The 20,267-nt window shown below is 37.4% G+C and overlaps 2 protein-coding genes and 3 non-coding genes across 8 annotated transcripts in view; 4 read left to right on the plus strand and 1 right to left on the minus strand.

Moving 5' to 3' along the window:
- Positions 1-4,424, plus strand: part of gigyf2 (GRB10 interacting GYF protein 2) — a 35,252-nt gene extending 30,828 nt beyond the window's left edge. For all 4 annotated transcript variants that reach the window (XM_053227462.1, XM_034314761.2, XM_034314760.2 and 1 more), the window contains 4 exons: positions 694-842; positions 2,305-2,489; positions 3,224-3,374; positions 3,505-4,424. In XM_053227462.1, coding sequence (XP_053083437.1) covers positions 694-842; positions 2,305-2,489; positions 3,224-3,374; positions 3,505-3,572 — 553 coding nt within the window. In that variant the 3' untranslated portion in view covers positions 3,573-4,424. The remainder of the gene's footprint in view (positions 1-693; positions 843-2,304; positions 2,490-3,223; positions 3,375-3,504) is intronic.
- A 1,319-nt stretch (positions 4,425-5,743) lies between these two features.
- Positions 5,744-15,629, plus strand: snorc (secondary ossification center associated regulator of chondrocyte maturation). Its single transcript, XM_026925732.3, has 3 exons — positions 5,744-6,159; positions 12,887-13,063; positions 14,355-15,629. Exons 1-3 carry the CDS (start codon positions 6,075-6,077, stop codon positions 14,462-14,464), a joined length of 372 nt encoding a protein of 123 aa, XP_026781533.1. The 5' UTR covers positions 5,744-6,074; the 3' UTR covers positions 14,465-15,629.
- Positions 15,630-19,012: 3,383 nt separating this feature from the next.
- On the plus strand, positions 19,013-19,084 carry trnap-agg (transfer RNA proline (anticodon AGG)). Its single transcript has one exon. It is a non-coding gene; the product is annotated as a tRNA-Pro (tRNA).
- Positions 19,085-19,272: 188 nt separating this feature from the next.
- On the minus strand, positions 19,273-19,344 carry trnaw-cca (transfer RNA tryptophan (anticodon CCA)). Its single transcript has one exon. It is a non-coding gene; the product is annotated as a tRNA-Trp (tRNA).
- Positions 19,345-20,019: 675 nt separating this feature from the next.
- trnai-aau (transfer RNA isoleucine (anticodon AAU)) lies at positions 20,020-20,093 on the plus strand. Its single transcript has one exon. It is a non-coding gene; the product is annotated as a tRNA-Ile (tRNA).
- The last annotated feature ends 174 nt before the right edge of the window (positions 20,094-20,267 follow it).

A 20,267-nucleotide genomic window follows, 5' to 3' on the forward strand; every position in this document is an offset into this window, starting at 1 on the left:
AGACATTAAGAAGAAAAATAAAGCTTGGAAGTAAGAAGCAGTGATTGTTGGAGCTTCTGTGGAGTGTGTTCTGCATCTTAGTCTTAATCTTAAAACTGTCAAAATGAACACGGGGCATCAACATTATTGTTATAGGATGATGGTTACATGGAATTTTCTAGCAAGCACAGTATTCATTATTCATGATAACGTGTAATCAAACCACTTGGATGTTAATTAGTTAAAGCTAATCTGTAAAGTATTCAGGTGAAGCCAGTGAGTGAAGCTTTTCCATGTGAATGGCCTCTTCACTCCATACATCCAGACCACAATACATCGTCTTCTGTGCAGACCGCAATATTTCTGTCCCTGCTTTGTGAAACCTAAAACCGAAAGCAATGCACGTTACTGTCGCAGTTGTTCGATACGCTGTGTGGCCCGCGAACAAGTTCATTTCTACCATTTTTAATGGACTAGAGATTGCGTCATATAAAGACAGTATATATAAATAACACTTAGTCTCATGTGCTGCTGTGATATTTCCTGCATTTCTCAAGCAAGATTAATTAACTTGTTTGAACAATTATAATAATCCGAATTGGCCATTTTCAGTATAATGGTACTGAATAATGAGAAACAACACAGATTTTGGTGTTAAGTATTAAGTTAAATGTATTAAGTAGCTAATATTCTTTCTTCTGGTTTGTGTTGCAGTAACAGTAACAGTGGAAAATCCAGTAAGAAGGTAGAAGAGGAGGAGAAACTGTTAAAGCTCTTTCAGGGAGCCAATAAAACTCAGGATGGCTTTATGCAGTGGTGTGAGCAGATGCTACACACACTTAACACTGCCAACAACCTTGACGGTGAGGTACTCGCACCCACCTGCATGAACACGCTAAGCTGCAGGTGTAAATGCAACCATGATCAATTTGAAAAAATTTTAAATCTCATTGCTTGACTCACTTTGGGAGGTGTAAAATGCATTTTATCCAGGTTATGCAGGTGTAAGTGAATCCATCTAATCTACTTTGACAAACAAAACCCTTTTGAATAAATTAAGTCGGAAAGTACTCGGCAGCGGTGGCTCAGTGGTTGCGGTTTAGTGGTTGGGCTTCTGGGTTACTAATCCAAAGTTTGTGAGTGCAGATTTTGGAGCTGCTCATGTTGGGTCCTTGAGCAATACCCTTAACCTTCATCTTTTCAGATCAGTTGCGAATTGCTTCTGCCAAATGAATAAATCTGTTAAATGAATAAATGTAAATGATCTGCTCCCAGAGTCTTAGCTCTGTTCTTGCACCTAAATTGATCTGTAGACCGTAGTAGCTTCTTCAACCAGTGCCTCTAAAGATCGACTGCAGAAGATCCATGCATCATTGAGGCATATTTTAATAGTCTGTGATGTTTTCAACTCCTCTAGGATGCTCTTTTTTTTTTTCTTTTTTTTTTTTATTCGGTTGATTCATATGATAAGATTTTTAATGAAGTGAGGCCAGATTTCTTTATCAAAGATAAATTTTAAAAAACTTTTATAATCTGCTACAATTTAACCTGTTTCTCACAATGAAAATAGCCATGGTAGCTGGCATGGCATTAAATTCTAAACAAACAGAAGTCCATGCTGTCCTCTGAATCTAAGTTAAAAAAAATAAAAATAAATAAATGAAGATAGGAAAATCATGAGTTTGATGCTTTAGCCATTTTTGCTTAGAGTAACTGGAAAGGAGGAACACCACGGGAGGGTGCTTGTTGAGTGTGTTATACATACAGCTGCTAACCAGAGGTGCATTTGTCTAATGTGTAAGCGCATATGGTTAAAATATTTACGACAAATGTCCGTTTCGAGTTGTGTGACTTAAATGTTTGATTGGTATTTTACTTATTAAATGCACAGAATCACACACAGTAATCAAATTCTATTCCCATAGTGAGATTTATGATTGTCTGGTCATCACTATAATTTAAAGCATAATTAATGTTTAGATAGAGATAGTATAGCTGAACCTGAATAAAAGAAGAAAAGGAAAACATGAAAGCATTTTATGACATTAATTTTACCTCCTCTCCATGATGCAAAAAATATTTTACAGAGTAGTTGATTATTGTAATAATTTCCTTTAACAGTACTTCCAAGTCACCTGGTTGCCCTTTGCCATCTACAAATTACTTTATCAGGAAATTCAGTGTCCTCAAAGTCCTGCTTATGTTTTTGAATAAAACTTAATGATCTCTTTCTGTGTCTCTTTCTGTCTCCCTATCTTTCTCTCTTTTCCTCTCCCTCTGATTCGTTTCTCTCTTTTTTTTTCTTTCCTCTCTCTGTTTCTGCAGTCCCGACATTTGCGTCGTTCTTGAAGGAGGTGGACTCTCCATACGAGGTGCATGATTATGTACGGGCATATCTGGGTGACACGCCCCAGGCCAAGGACTTTGCCAAGCAGTTCCTGGAGCGCCGTGCCAAACAGAACATCAACCAGCAAAAACCTTTGCAGAGTCAGCAGCCGAAAAATCAGCAGGTTTGTGCAAATGACTCAAGATTTGCACTGATTGAGGAGTTCGGTATTAGACGATGAGAGAATGTGAATGTGGTTTGCGGACACCTGACCATCACACCCATATATGGGTCTTCCTCATACTGTTGCCACAAAGTTGGAAGCACACAATTGTATAGAATGTCTTTGTACGCTGTAGCATTATAGTTTCCCTTCACTGGAACCAAGAGGCCCAAACCTGTTCAAGTATCACAATGCCCCTGTGCACAAAGCAAGGCCCATAAAGTCATGGTTTGCCAAGGTTGGTGTGGAAGAACTCGAGTGTCCTGCACAGAGCCCTGACCTCAACCCCACTGAACACCTTTGGGATGAACTGGAATGCTGACTGCACCCCAAGCCTCCTCACATGAGTGCCTGACCTCACTAATTGAATGAACGCAAATCTACACAGCCATGTTCCAAAATCTAGTGGAAGAGTGGAGGTTATAAAAAAAACAGCAAAGTGAGGACTATTTGGAAAGGGATGTTCAAAAAGCCCATATGGGTGTGATGTCAGGTGTCCACAAACTTTTGGCCATATAGTGTGTTTCCATTGCTTTTTTGTAATAGCAAGCATAGATTTTCCCAAACCAGTATATATTGTGCTTTGTAGCTTTTAGGAATTTAAGACTTTACTGTAATTACCTAATAGGGGATAATACAAATTTTCCGAATTCAGTTCAGTGTGGCATTAACTGTGTGTGCATTGGTTTTGTCAGGACTCGGTGTGGGGGGTAAACCAAACCGTTTCTCAGCCAGTTTTCCAGTCCAACCACTCCACAAAGCAACAGCAACCACGCTTTGAGACAGTCACCTCTGGGAAGAAGAAAAAGAAGCAGAAAATGGTGCGGGCAGATCCCAGTCTATTAGGTGAGTCAAAGAGTATCTTGATGCCGTGTGTTGGTGTAGTAGGATTACAATGTTTGCATGAATTGGTGAAAAAAATGCAGGGACGCATTACAGCCCTCTTACACACATTTTCACTGTTAACTTTGTACAGGCTTTTCAGTCAACGCGTCATCTGAGCGATTAAACATGGGCGAGATCGAGACTGTGGAGGACTTTTGAGACCTGCTGACAAACTCCTTCTCCTTACTGACTATGTCCGTTCACAACAGCTGCCATTTTACCCTATTACACTGTTTGTTTGTTTTTTTAATTGGTTTTTTTTTTTTTTTTTTTTTTTTTTCCCTTTTCTCTCTTTTTTTTTTTTTTTTTTTTTTTTTTTTTTTTTTTAAAACCTTCCCTTGTTCCCATTGTCAATTCTTGCACATTGAGTACAAACCAGGAAGCGGAGGCGTGGATGTCTCCTTTCTCTAGATGAAAATACCGAAGCAACTTGCTGTATTGACCCTCACATCATGGAAAGAGCCAAAACTTACATGCTGCCCAAATAGATGAGGAAATTTTCATTGTTCGAGAGCAATGAGAATCCACATGTTCCAGCTTCATGTGAGATTTCATTACTCTGTCTGGATGCCTTTATGAAGAAGAATTAATCCACATACCCAAATCATTAATCATTTATTAGTTATTTTAAAGAATTCATTAAAGCAGTTATAGATAAATTTAGACAAAATAATCTATATACCCATCTTGTTATTGTTATTTATTAATTTTGCTTCCTTTGTTTTCTTTTCCTCCCTCTCTTCTCTTCTTCGTTGCCATACGTTGGCAGAAGATGACAACAAAGTAGGACCTAAGGGCATATAATCACTGCCGTCCTGTTTTAAGGACGTGTTTGAAAGTTCCAAGTAGTTATCCATTTCTTGTAAAATAATAGGCTGTTTAAAAAATAAACTTTCAATTCTGCATCTGTATTATAATATATGGAGACAATGAACCAACGGAGTCATACTTTTTTATTGCAATATGGAAAAAGAAATAAAGACAGTCTCTTGTGTGGGCTGTTATACATCATATTGTCTCTCTCTATGGACACTTTTGTATTTGAACAGAGATGGTCACGATTTCTGTTTCTCTGTAGGGGCATGGAAAGCAAACTTCATTTTCTTTGTTCAGTGTTTTTTCTTCCTAAAGATGATTTGGTGGTGATGTCACTGAAATCATGAATTTATATGCACATATAAGCTGCCACTAATGCTATGTTTGACTATAAAATATTTAACGTTCTTTTTATTCATGCTTTGTGGAAAATGCCCAGATTGAAGCAAAACATTACTGGAGTGGTGATTGCTTCTGAGCACAACTGAAAAAAAGCACTTTAACATCATAATTAGCAGTCATATTTTTATTAATTCAAATTCAGACTAGGGTAATCCTTCACAAAAACTGTTGCTATTCATGAAAACCAAGTGCCCTAGATCAGTGGTTCTCAAAGTGGGGTCCAAGATATGAGGCCTGTGATTTTTATTTTATTTACTTATTTTTTTCCCATAATTTTGTTAGAATGGTAACAATATCATGACCCACAAATATCAGTGTGATTATTGGCCTGTTTCCCTCTGGTCAGTTGATTTGAATGGGTTTAATCCACTCCTCACTACCTCAAAAACAAGTGGGCCTGTAAAGAACATCAACTTGGGCTGTCAGTTTAATGTTCTGTAGGTGGAAAGTTCAGGAATAAAAAAGTTCTATGGCATCAATGAATAGCCTATATATATATAAGTATTTGAATAGTTTGATTATGTTGCTAAAATAAATATGGACTGGGGGTTAATTGAATTAAAGGGGTCGCTGTCTGCAGCGTATTTGAAAACCTCCGTGCTAGCTGGCTTAGACGATTAGTCTTTTTGCACGTTTGGTAGAAACTAGAAGTCTGATGAAGTTATTAATGAGCGTTTAATCATGCAGTAATCCTAATTTTTATCACAACCTACAATCTTTTGGTACTACTGGTAAATTTTTACTACTGGTAAATTTATTTTTGTAAATGATTGTTCTTCTTTATATTGAAGGATTCAGGATCACTGTAAAGCCACCTCTTTAGATGCTCCTGACTGTTTTATGCTTTCAAAGTTTCTTGTTGATTATAATTAGATGTGTAGCTTGTTTCGGAAGACTTTGACGACAACAGCACTACAATGTAAACATCATGGCTGGTCTGAAGCTGTAGGGATTAAAAAAAAAAAAAAAAAAGAGTACCTTTGCATACAGGATGGGTCTGTGCCATAAAATTAACAGATATAAAGTAAAACCTGATTTTTATAAAGGGTGCAAGATCAATATCATGATCAACGGGTATGTTAATGGTTCTTGACAAACTGAAATCAAACTCAGATTTATATATTATATTATACTATATTATATTATACTATATATTATTCAATGTTTGATGTTTATCAAGAGGCTGCAAAATTTGTGACAGTGAAATATTGTAAATATCTAGTGTCACCACTTGACTAAAGACAGATTGGATGTTAAATTTGTCAGAATGTGCACAAAATGAGGCTGTAGGTGGAGATGCTGACAATGCCCACTCTGTCCGGCAAGCGGACCCCTCCTTTTTCCACCTTTTCACCTTACTGCTCCTCCACCCTCTCACACTACCTCTTCGACATTGAGCCCCTGGTCTGGAATTAGTGGTGAGACGCTTGGTGAACAGACAACATGGCCTTTTACAGAAGCTTCAGCATGGAGTCCAGATTTCTCTTCCTCACAGTTTTTGCACTCTGTGTGGCTTTTGTACGTACAGGTAAGGATGTCCTTTCTTTCCATATTTGCGATGGAGTTCCTTTTCCTTGCTGTTAGTAATTAAATAGAATGTGAATTATGCATATTGAGCATAATGTAAACAGAAATAAATGAAATGTCTGAAGTGTTGGTGACAGACCAGGGTGTCTTCAGTTGTGATCCACTCAAATTTGTGTAAACTGTCTAGGTATCTAGAGAGGTCATTTCTTTTAATTTCTCATTAAAATGAGCTGCGGCAATTCCACCAAATCCATGTGTAATCAGCTCATTAACTGAGTGTGTGGGGCATTTTCTGTGGTTTCTTTTTGACAGGACCTTACTGACAGCAGTTTTTTGTAAATACGACTGGTGCTGATTCATTACAAGTTTTCATAAACAGCAGGAGAAAATTTTAAAGCTTCAGGAATTCTTGAGATTTTCTGCATTTTAATGTGAAGAAGTCTTTTGAATCTAAGGGTTAAGCATTAAAAAAAGAAGAAAAATATATATAAGAACTGTACAAAAAATTTTGTATGTTGTAGGCAGGGACTTTTTGTAAATTGACTTTATGGCCTATATTATTTTGCAGTTTCTTGCCATTACACTAAGTAAATTGGCAATTTCTTTCACACCTCAGTGCTTTACATTGGACAAAGAATGGGTTTGTTAGATGCTCGGGAAAAGCAACTCATCAGTCCTGATGCACCAAGACAAGAGTACACAGGTTAAGTACACAAATAGGCAGTATGGCATGAGTGTCAAGTTGTGGAAAATTCCCAAAAGTAGTATAACTAAAAAAACCCTGTAGTGATTTGACACTAAAAAAGCATTACATTTGCACCGTGTTGTGGAAGGTGTATAGTTTTAACTGACATTGCTACAAACAAAAAATGATGCCTGATCAGGTTTAAACAATGTTTTGTCATCTTTTGTTACTAAATGAAGAACATCGACACTTTGGCCTGTAAAACTAATACCGTTTTAATACCCTTTTAATAGTGATATATTTCTTGTATGTATAAATAGCATGAAAGTCTGTGGTTCTTTTCATGAAAACATTATCAACTGACACAGCAACTTGACCATTATCAATCACTCTGTTCTTCTGACCTTTTTTTGTTTTTTTTGTTTTTTTTAAAAATCAACAGTACAGAACACCATTACTGCACACACCATCCCAAAGACAGTATAGACTATAGAGAATATTCTTATGGTAAAGTTAAGAGTTACACCCTGTATGAAACACAATCTAAATATACAATAATATCAGTAAACCACTCAAACTCAAAACTTTGTTCCAATCTAACATTTGAGACTTGGCAATGAAAGAAAACATACAGGACCTGAACAGTTTTGGCAAAATAATGCGATAACTCAAAAGCTGGTGCTGCGGTTCGGTCAGAGGGAAGCCATGGCGAGGCCTCCGCGCCTGATGACCGAAAGCCTTCCAATAAAGACAGAAACCGATGTTGGCGCTCATAAATTAAACTTAATTTCCGATCATTTTAAAAGAGCCATCAAGTATTTAAGCCAGGAAAAGAAAGGGGGAGGGTTGAGAGAGTAGATTTTGCACCTAGTTATGAGGGAGGCAAAAGCTACAACATAACTAATATTTAATCAAGCTGAAAATGCAGAGCAGTATTTTCAGTTGGAGGGCTGTTGTGTTTTGGGTAAACCATGTAGAACTCTCAGGACTTTTACATAATCATGTCATTTGAAGGGACCAATAATTGTAATTGAACACTTGAATAAATTCATGTTCTTTACATGCTTTACAAATTCTTTGTCACCCTTGATATTCACTTTATGGCCAGCAATAGGTGAAGTTTTGGTTCTTGATACCTGAGATTTTGATTTTATGATAAACTCTCAGATCATGCAGCTGTTTTCTTGGTTTTGACATTCCATATTCCTATTTTGTTCAGACGGATTTATTTTAATATTGAAGGTTCTTTGGTCATCCCCTACATTACTCTTCTCTGATTTACCAATTGTTTGCTCATTTCACTATTGCATTCATGTTTCTTAGAAAAGGATCAAACAACTGACACATTTTTGGCTGTTTATTTCATATCTTAACCTTTTGTTAGCTCTGAATTACAGATCCAGCAATACACAGCTGACCAAGAAACAGCTATGAACTCTAAATTATGAAGTAGTGAACTTAAATTTGCTCCTTAACATGGCGTGTGTGTATAAATGGCGTAGATATTTGATGACCCACCTACAAGTACATTCATTCACTACAATGAACAAGCTAGTGTCATGTGGAATCCTCATGTATTTTTATACAGACAGACTCGGTATATCATATAGACTTTTACTTATGAAACCTGTTGTGACCGCGCCCAATGCTGTGTACTAGATAGAAGTCTCTCTCGTCTGTGGTGAAAACACTCTTCATTCCTGCATGAAGTGAACTGCCTGAAGTTCACTCTACATTCCAGCATGCCATATTCTGGAAACCTGCACTCTTTCTACACTCCTTCTGTGTGCCCAGACCTCTCCCTTTATAAAATAGATGTATAATGTACATATCCATGTGCAGTTAGAATGTTGGTTTTTTTTCCCAGGCCAGAAGAATTCCAAATGTGTATTTGCCTGAATGTCTGGCTAACTTCAGTTAACCTGAACTCAACCAAACACACTGGTATTGTGAAACCTACTTCATTTAGCTGTTCATGCAAATCATTACAGAAGATTCACAGAACTACAGTAGTAATGAGTATTAAAGATGATTTGATTATTCAGCAGGCATAAGTGTTATATTAAAATCCCAACGCTAACAGTGTTTTGAAAACAATGTGTTGTAACTAACTAGATAGCTACTAACTGCTATATGGTCTCACTTCAAATTAATGCTAAAGTATGCTATGTGCATCTTCCTAGTATTGCATAAGACCTTGCTTGATCTAATAAGCAGCCAATCAAAATTAGTATGCAAAAAGTAATGTGCAGTTTTCTTTATTGTAATTTATCAATTTTAATGACAGTTCTCATTTTGCCTTACCTCATAAAATATACAGGTGAAAATGTTATTATATATGCAGTAATTGTATCTGTCAATTGTATCAATCAGAAAACAAATTGGAGGTTGATCACTCTCGGTGAGTTTGTCATACGTAGTTCAAAAGTGTAATGTTTTGTAGTGTATGAAAATGTTGTTTGTATTTAGGCTTGTACCTTTGTAACTTTATTTATTTTCAGCTTAGTAGACCTCAGACCCTCTGCTAGCTGAGTTAAAAACAATCAAGCATAGTGTCATTTAGGTGTTAATTATCAGAAGAAACCTTGAGAGGAGCCAGATGCAAAAACCCATCCTCTTCTGGGTGATACTGGATCGTGAGAGTATAAATCATTGCTCTTTTACAATAATTATACTGTAAATTCAAACAATAGAGTGTGTTGAAAGGATGTTCATATGAGCATATTATGAATATTGTCCTGGGAAGAGCACAGGACAGTCTTTATGATTACAGCAGCAGTTCTTAGGTGCTACAGTATCCAAGTGAGGTTATCCACCAAAGGTCCATAATTACTGTATATTAAACATTCTAATCTTGTAATATTTTAATAAATATTAAATTACACGTTTCTCTGTGTTTTAAATCAGCTTACATGGAGTGAACAAGGTTCCAGAGCACAGCTACAGTGGTGCTGGTTCCTGATTATAAGCTCTTAGAGGTTAGCGATCTCTGCAGCACTGTTATTAGTGATAGCTAAAATGGAGAATGTTGTTTATAGAAACACTGTTTGTATAAATTAATTTTAGCTGCTATGTTATGAGATCTGTGAGGGATGTGATTAGCACTGTAGTGTTAGCAGGCTTTTAGGCAAAGCTGTTGTAGATCATAATGGTTTTGCCATCAACACCTTTCAAGATAAATCTGCTTCAGTTTTGGATGTTTATCTTTGATTCTCAGTTTGTGCTTGGACTTCAGTTGGGCATCCTCTAAATAACAGAACACTCAGATTACTTCAGTTAGAAAGGTAGTGTGCTACAACGCTAGGCTAGGTTCTAGGCTACTCGATGTCTAGGTTAGTTTACATTTTTACGTGTTTTGGATTGAGATATTTAGATGACTGTGATATAAATATGTCTGAGGTGATGCTCTGTGACTTTGTCACACTGTAACTTTTGCTGAATTGATACACAGCTTACATTTACTGAAAATGTGCAATCGCAACCAAAGCCACAAACTGCTAGCTTTTCCATATGTGGCCTAATAAATGAGTTTGTGTAGCCTTCAGTACACACACCATGTTTTGGGGCCGTTACTCGCTGCTTCTCCAGTTCATACAAGTGCCCTTTTGTGGTCCAGTGTGAAGGGGAGCATTGACGGTGCTCCAACAACAAGAGACGCTTCATCAGCACAAGTAAACATACAAAAAAGTGTGTGCTGCTCATCAGCACATGCGCACTTACTCTGCATCATAACCATCATTTTATTTTTAATGTTACGAGAGGAGTTTTACAGTGAAGTGTGACAGAAGTGATGGTGGATTTAGGTGGTAAATAAAATTTCTTCCAACAAGAAGAAAGACAAGCCTGCTTTCAAAGGTTTCTTAATGGGTGAATTCTGAAGGTTTTCTTGGTTGTTTTTGTTTAGAAGGCCCCAGTTATGTGAGTTAACAAGAGGTTAGTTGACTTTATACAGTCTTCCATGCCTAAATGCATAGATTTACAAGTCGTGTGTAAGGTATAAACCTACTAAAGCCTGTCTTCTGCCCTAAAAAAAAAAAAAAAAAAAAAAAGAAAAATCTTCCAGTCTGGCTTTATGATGTATATTAGATAAGGTCAGCACCTCTCTCCTTGCAGGGTATTAGGACTCTGGGAACCAGTGCCACAGGAACCGGGGTCAGGTTTCCATGGCTAGTGCATAGGTGTGAAAAGTCGCATGGTGTGTCCATGCCATGACATGAGGAATGCAAGCAAGAGGCGTGAGGGCATAGAAGAAGAAGAAAAAAAGGAGAGTGGATGAGTGGAAGGCAGAATAACGAGTGAAACTGCATGCTAATTCTCCACAAAGACACTCATTCATTTTTTCATTTTTCAGCTGCTATACTGGCATGATCAAAGCGATGTGTGACTAACGCTTACCACCACCTACAACCTTCCGTCCTACATCTTATGCTCAGGCCAACAAGACGTTACAGCAGAAACCTTGTTAGGTTGGAAAAATTGCCATGATGTAGATTTTTCCAGGCTTGTCTAGTTTAAATTCCAAGTTCATCATATTCTCAACATCCCAGAACTCACTAAGCCAATGTCTGTCTACAGACCACAGAAAGTGTGTCTAAGGAAATATGGATCTGTGACTGAGTGTGTCTATGGAAATAAAAGCATGCCGTAAATTAAGACCATAGATGGTAATATGGTAATATGTTTGTGTATTCATATATAGTTACTCAAACAGATTTTAGTGTTATTCCTAATTTTTATTATAGTTTTCAATTTTATTTCATTTAACATTTTGATTTTAATGTTTATACTCAGAAGACAAATTCTTGCTAGATGCTATCATGTACCAACCTAACATTTCTAGGATTGTTATGTCATATTCTTAGATGTTCATAACCTTCACAGTTAATTGTAGCCAACTAGCTAACCTGACAGGATTTCTGAGAGAATGGTTGCTAACTAGTTAACATGGTACCTAACCTGACAGGAATTGCAGAAGTCTGTATGTGTAACAGATTAACTTGACAGGATGTTTTAGAAAATCTCCTTGAGTTCAACATAAAACTATGCATGCTCAGGAATGGTTTTAGGGTGTGCCTTTCAGTTTGAGGCATACCACATGAACGAGTAACTTCAGGCCACTGATCACTCCCTCATACCACCATTACACCTTCAACCCAGAACACATTGAAATCGGGTACCATAATTTCCTTAGTCATCCTCCTTTATTTTATTTTAGCAACATATTATTTCTTCACGTGGTGACCCCACCAAACATAAACTTAGGGCATGTATACAGACCCAAGAGGTAACAGATAACAGGAGAGCATTTATGCAACTTAATTAAGTAAGGAGTAAAACACAATGAGGCATTCTGTTATAGGAAGATAATCAATGCCAGAAACACCCCGAAGTTCATTATTTTGCAATAAGAGCATGTCCTTGAGTATTTATTTCTCTTATACAACAGCAATTTTCCAAAGCAAACTATTTTTATGTATTAAGGAATAACGTGTCGTACCATTTATAATTCCCTTTAATATTGTTGAACATCATGTTACAATGAAACTGCAAATCCCCCTGTTCTAAACACTTTCGGTGTCTGTAAAACCACAAAGCAATCACGCTGGAGACTCATTCCAAAAATGCTTAATAAATGTTTCTTCAGAGAAAACTTCAGTGTATTAACAATCATGCTTTCTAGTACAATAGAAATGATAACATATTAGAATGAGTGCATTAATTTAAACCTGTGATTAGCCTTGCAGCCAAGTCTAGTGTCCAAACCATGCTGTTATAGAAAATAAATCAAAACCTTCAGATCAATCAAAGTAGAGAATTCAATAGTGGTATAACACAGAGCAAGACACAAAAAGATTTGAAATAATGATTTAATTAAAAACAGCAATGCACTGCCAGTTACTTCCTGTTAATATCAAAAATGTAATTTATGTTCAATTTCACTTATTTGATTTTGAGCCTGAACAGTCCATTTGTGTGCGTGTGTGTTTAATTGAGATAATGCTAGGCAGCTAGCCAACTGACTGCAAAATCTGTGATTCCATAGAAACTGTGGATAAGGCTTCTCCCACGCTACATAGCGATAACCAGGGCACGCAGTCCGGAGATGATGGAACAGATGCAGGCCAGGTCACAACTAAAGACCCAACTCAGGACCTGACGCAACCCACCTTCGCTATAGATTACACTGACAACCTGGACACCACGACGATGGAGGAGGAAGGTACAGTCACTCTTCACACAGGAAGTGGTTGGTGTATCCAGTTTTAAAGCTCTAGTCACTTACTCCCTACACTCTGTATTAGAAACATTAAAAGCATCATATTTATAGTGATCCAAACAGCACAAAACCTTTACTCCTGTAAAGTGCCCCATAAGTTATTTCTAACTTTAGCTATTAAAAATGAGACTAATAAATTGTTGAATGTACACTATATGGCCAAGTGTTTGTGAACACCATACCTTCACAGCCATATGTGGTTCTTCGCCAAACGGTTGCCACAAAGTTGGAAGCACACCATTGTCTAGAATGTCTTTGTATGCTGTAGCATTACAGTTGCCCTTCACTGGAACTTCACTAATGCTCTTGTGGCTGAATGATCAAATCCCCACAGCCATACTCCAAAATCTAGTGGAAAGCCTTCCCAGAAGAGTGGAGGTTATTATAACAGCAATGGGAGACTATATCTGGAATATCTGGAACATACTTTTGGCAATATAGTGTACATACATTTTATAGCCTACCACCTTTTTTTATAGAGAGCACTAAATTTACTATATATACTATATAAATAATCACCCAATCAATATGCCAGTTTAGTTTATAACTTTGCAGGAATTTCAGTGTCCCTTAATAGGAAATAGTACTGTATTGTAGGTAATTTCTCAAAACATGTTCTGTTGTATCCCATTTCAGTTTTACACTAGCTTTTTGTCTTTAAGATAAGATAAGAGTAGATAAGATAAACTTTATTGATCCTGGAGGATCAATTATTGTGCTAGCTCAAGACAATACAAACACAATGAATGATAACAACCAGTGTACTGTATTTGGTAAATAGTATTTTATAAAGATGTACTGTATTTGATAGAAACATACACTAGTAATGAAATAACTAGTACATAAAATATTTTCTTTAAACTACTGAAATAAATAACCCATTTAACTGTGTAAGTAAAATAAAATAGAGATGTACTTGGAGAAATATGTGTAACTAGAAATGAAAATGGAAATTAAAAAAAAAAACAAAACAAACTGGACAAATAAATTACTGACTTAAGAGTGAGCAGCGTTTAGGTTTTAGAGAACCCCTCTCTGCAGAAAGGTCTCCTGTGGAGTTCAGTATTGCCCTTTGGTGGTCTTTTGGACTGGGTGAGAGGTGTTGTATATTATGCTGGAGAGTTTCTCTAGCTTCCTTCTCTCTTAGCTGCTAATCACGAAGCAATATGACCCCATATGTCTGGAATCTGAGGAGACGTGTGTGTGTGTGTGTGTGTGTGTGTGTGTTTTACAGGTGTCCTTGGCCCAGGTGCCATCACAGCCATTGTCATTGCTGTGTTCCTCGGTGCCTCTGTTCTCCTCGCCCTCGTCGTCATCACACTCAGAAAATTCACCGCCTCTTAGAGCAGGATGACCACCTGTTTATAACCTCTGTCTGTCTGTCTGTCTGTCTTTCTGTCTGTCTCTCTCTCTCTCTCTCTCTCTCTCTCTCACTCACACACTCACACACACTTAATCATATCTTTGTTGTCTTCTTCAACTTTCAAACTCGGCAGGTCCCTTGTGGTTGGCATATGAGTGGTGACATGGCCCATTCATTTGCAGAAACTGTAACAACTAAGCCATAGCCGAGGCTATTTTCACTTGATGATGGTCAGTTCATTTCTCATAGGTCTAAAAGGTCTTCCATGTTTTCCAGCACAAAGTAGCAGGTTCTCTAGATTCAACTTCACAACTGTAACTGATCCTTGATCATATATTTTGTTTTCAATGCTTTTGGTTTCTGTTTTCTGAGATGTACATTATTTGGAGTCATAGAAAAGACACTTAAATTCAACTTGTATTCTATATTTTGTAATTTACAAAGGCCTTTCTCTCTACAAATGTCATTGTGATGTTAAATGAGCTCACACTAGACTGTGGAAAGTAAGCAGATGCCTACATGTTCAAATGTCTACATTTGTAAAGAAACAGTGTACATCTAATACACATCTAACTATCTCGAAAATTTGTTAGATGTGTATTAGATGTGCACTGTTTCTTTACAAATGTAGAAACGCAGGTGTGTGTGTGTGTGTGTGTGAGAGAGAGAGAGAGAGAGAGAGAGAGAGAGAGAGAGTGTGTGTGTGTGTGTGTGTGTGTGTTTTCAAATAAAGTAGGAGAAAATGTACTATGCAGAACAGAATCAATGCATTTTATTATTATTTTTTTATTTTAGCAAATGTTCATTTGGTTATCGACAAATTTGTGTTAGGCTTAGAGTTACAGTTTTATATTATATGTAATGCTATTATTATAATCAGCTTATTATGATGCTAGAATTGAAGTGTCATTAGATGTTTATACTCATCTTTAGATTAACACTATATTCATTAGCACGAAAACACGTCTGTTTTCATGTCTCAGAAAGAAAGACAGAATCTTGATCAGTCATCATGAATTATTCACTGAAGTTGATACTATCTGCTTTTCCTCTTACTCTCATCAACTCTTCACACCACTGTTTTAAAATGTCTGCTTTACAGTAATAAACTGAAAAGATATAAATAAAAACAAATCTTTAACCTGATGTCTTATTACTGTCATCACAGCATTAGCTGTTCACTCTGCAGAAAACCTTAACTGCTGTTGGTTTTTTTTTTATTCTCAACTGTTTGGTCCGTTTGTGAAGAGTTATCAGACCTATTCAGTTTGTTGGCACTGAGGGGTGGTTGGATCGTTGAACATCACTTCATTATTACATGTGGAGGCGGCTGCATCTCTAGGAAATGTTTGACATCACGACATCAGCAACTCCTAAAGCCTGGCTGTGTACCACTCCATGCTTTTCCTAGGGTGAAGCGTTTTTTTTTCTTGAAAAGTAGTGTGCATGTGGTGACTCCACAGTGTAATCACTGAAATGTATGCACCTGAAGAACTCCAGATACAAACATCTAGATTTTTATAAGGAATGTGTCCAGCACATTGTCCACTACTTTGTGTAGAGTAAGTACACCCTGTTACATCTTTGAAAAGTGGAATGTTCACGTATACAATTTCATTGCAACTAAAAATACTCATCACTGAAGGTACGTTTCTCTCTCCCTGATGCCTGAAAGGACCAGGAGGACTATCAGAGACCCTACAGACACCTCACTACACCACTAACGTCTGGTAGGCATGTAAAAACTGACCAAGAAACAGTTTCCTCTGGCAGGCCATGAGCTTGATGAATGACTGGTCACTCCACTAGCTAAATAACTCAACAACTTGTACATAGTATCACTGTGTATTCTGTCCATTTATTTGTCATAAACAACAAGGTGTATAGACTGCATTACTGCATGCTGTACTCACTGACTGGTTTATATTTCTACAGTATTTTACTTTACTCTTCACATCCTATTAGTTGTTTTAATGTTTTACTGCACCATTACTGCAACTTTGCATTATACTTCCTATATTGTGCTGCATCGAATAATTTATCTGACCTTTGATTCTTTTGATTCCTGTGTAAACAGTGTTGTGACAGTAATATATTCTGATAATGTGATCTAATAATCAATCTCATGTCTCTCTAGTTTGTAGCAGAATGAACGTAGCGCCATCTAGTGGGCAGGATTTAAACTGGAGAAAGTGTATTAGTGTCCCTTCTCTACTATATTATACCTATTAAAGATATATAAACTATGGAATAGAATATTTCATAACTACAGCCACCAAAATACAGTTACTGATGTCTGTAATAGAGTCAAAGACTTTTAGTTTTTAGTGAGTTTAAAGTGGAATTTCTTTACTGGATGACAACAGAGTTGGTCTGAAATGAAGTGTGAGAACAGTCTGGGACCTTCTTTATCATATCCTGCAGATTATAAGTATGAAGTATGGAATATTTCATAACTAGAGCCACACAAAATCTAGTGTTGAGGAAGCTACTTTGCAGTTGCAGCTCATGTGGAGGAATTTCCTGTTATCTATATCAATATCATTTGTTAATCAGTATTATATCAATCAGTATCTATGCAACAGTATTGAAAAGTGACCTTAAATCACCTCATGTATTAACTTTCAGAGCTTCATTTATATATTACACTGTACCATTTCAAGTGCATTTAGAAGGGTGACTTTAGGCCTATGATCCTACAAGGATGTTTCTGTGAGAACAAACTGGTGTGACCTTGTAGGTGGTGTTTTTAAGGTGAAGGCTAATGTTGTTTTTGAAACATAAACTGACTGAACTCTCGCCACGGTTAAAACTAAGATAAGGGGAAAGTGAAATAATTGGGGCGAGAGGCAGGTGTGTGATTAAAAGAAAGAAGAGAAAACTCTATCTGATGAGATCATTGTTTTAGAATTGTCACGATTATGTAAATCAGATGCTCTGCAGACCATCTTGGCTTTGCTGTTTGATTCAATAAAGTCTATAGATTTTTGGCATCCAGAACCCCTTGTCTTTGTAACTCATTTTCTTCTTCTGATTTGCAGAAGTATTCGCCACGACATTCATAATTTAAAATAGCTAAACTACAGCCGAACTACCCTTTTGATAATGTAGATAGGTACACAGAGAGCTGCTAAGAAGAAGTGAACTGCACCTCAGGTAGTAAGCTGACAGTGGGCCAATTCTGGCTCAACATCAGCCAGTTTTATGGGTGCCAACTCTGGGCCAACACTGGACCACCAATGTCAAGAGACTTTCAGCTCCCTTTAAACCCACCTTGCCAACACTGGTCCAATGTTGTATAAGGGAGTAAGGTTGTTATGTTACCAGAATTTTGACTTCAATACCAACTTTATTATCACAGTGTTCAATATTATGGCAAAAATGACCATGTATGAATGCTCATTAGCTGTTTATTGCACTTATGAATAATACAGCTTAACATTATTAATATAAATAATTTAACTAAATGAATTCCAGAATCAAAACATGTTTCTTGTTTTAGAATCAAAAAAGTATGTATTGTGTAATCCTAATATGGAGGGCCAACATAGCCGCCCAATATACACTGACTGTCCACTTTATTAGGAACACCTGTACATCTGCTCATTCATGCATCTATCTAATCATCCAATCATGTGGCAACAGTGCAATACATAAAATCATGCAGATACAGGTCAAGAGCTTTAGTTAATGTTCACATCAAGGGGAAGAAGTGTGATCTCGGTGATTTAACTGTGGTTGTTGGTGCCAGGTGGGCTGGGCTGAGTATTTCAGAAACTGCTGTGTAAACTCTAGGGGCTGTTGTGTGTTAAAATCCCAGGAGATCACCAGTTTCTGAAATACTCAAACCAGCCCATCTGGAACGAGAAACCATGCCGTGCCTTTCCCCCATTCTGATGTCTGATGTGAACGTATTAATGCTGAAGCTCTTGACCTGTATCTGCATGATTTTGTGCATTGTGCTGCTGCCACGTGATTGGCTGTTTAGATAACTGCATGGATGTGCAGGTGTACAGGTGTTCCTAATAAAGTGGACGGTGGGTGTAGATGTTGGGCCACTTTGCTACCTGAGACTGAAACTTCTATCAAACTGGAAAATCATCTGTGACATTTTCTTTTCATTGTGCAGCTACTTTATTGCACAAAATAAAATGTAAATACTTTGTACAGGGTATGCCTTCAGAAATAGATTTCACTTCTGGTTAGTAAACCACTCTGAGTTAGCATTACTTAACTGTAAACAACAGCCATTAAGGCTCCCAGGGCTCACTTTAATAGGCATGATTCAGTTACTTTCTCGAAATATCTACCTAGTTAGATAACCTTACTTGGTGAATAACGTTAAAATAATTAGCTGTGCTTGGACGTTTGCTGCAATATGAATGATAATTTTCATCATTGCTTCTTGTTAAAGTCACAGGCACAGGCACTGATGTAATAGCAAGACCGCTGCAACTAAGATTTAGACAAAACCCCAAAATACACGGCGGTTGTTGTAATGCTTATTTGAAAGCATAGTTGTGCGTACTGGCTCGTTGGTCTAGGGGTATGATTCTCGCTTAGGGTGCGAGAGGTCCCGGGTTCAAATCCCGGACGAGCCCTGTATTTTTTCCATTCACCAGAGGTGAAAATCTCGACGGTCATTTTTTGCAGGGTTTCTGATACGAAAATAATGAAACATGAATAAACAAATGTTCCCTAAAGACAGTATTCACTGTTTTTTTTACAACAGATCATTTAGTGTCTTTCGTTAAATTTTCGTTGACCGTTAAGCCAAAGTGAAAACGATTGACCCCGACGTGATTTGAACACGCAACCTTCTGATCTGGAGTCAGACGCGCTACCGTTGCGCCACGAGGTCTTCGGTAGGATATGGGAACGTATTCCCTAAATCACAAGGCTTCAAATTTACATTATTAACACAGCTTTACAGAAAACCGGATGTAGATTTAAATCACTAACCAGCAAGCATCTACGCATCTAATTATCATCTGATGATAATTAGATGATAAAAAAGATGAAAGATGATAACTGTAAAATGGTAAGTGTAATTTAGCATTAATGGCATGTGTTCACGTGAAGGGTCTCGAGCTGCATGCTTTTCATTTTAATAGAGCAGAACACGATGGGTTAATCCAAGTATCCAATAAAATGTGATTTCAGCAAGATAATGCACCCTGCCACAATGCAAAAAATTGCTCAGGAATGGTTTGAGGAACATGACAAGGAGTTCAAGATGTTGACTTGGCCTCCCAATTTCCCAGCTCTCAATCCGATCGAGCATCTGTGGAATGTGCTGGAACAAACAAGTCTGATCCATGGAGACGCCATCTCTCAACTTACAGGACTGCTGCTGCTGTCTTAGTGCCAGATACCACAGCACACCTTCAGAGCTCTTGTGGAGTCCATGCCTCAACGGGTCAGAGCTGTTTTGGCGGCACAAAGGGGACCTACACAATATTAGGCAAGTTATAGCTGATCGGCATAATCAGCATTTTATATTACATAGAATTATTATTACAAGCGCTTGCAACGTGGCCGGTTAGCTCAGTTGGTTAGAGCGTGGTGCTAATAACGCCAAGGTCGCGGGTTCGATCCCCGTACGGGCCAAACGTTAATTTATGTTATTTTTTAAATCCAGTAAGTGTTTTACAGATTGTCGAAAAATCCGCTGGACACCATAAACGAAGCTCTGCGTTTCGCCAAATAAAACTAGTATGTTCGCATTTTAATAATATATTCTGTTAGATAACTGGTGTAAATAAATCTCTTCTTTCTTGACAT

Source organism: Pangasianodon hypophthalmus, chromosome 21 (assembly GCF_027358585.1).
Source record: "Pangasianodon hypophthalmus isolate fPanHyp1 chromosome 21, fPanHyp1.pri, whole genome shotgun sequence".
NCBI lineage: Eukaryota > Metazoa > Chordata > Actinopteri > Siluriformes > Pangasiidae > Pangasianodon > Pangasianodon hypophthalmus.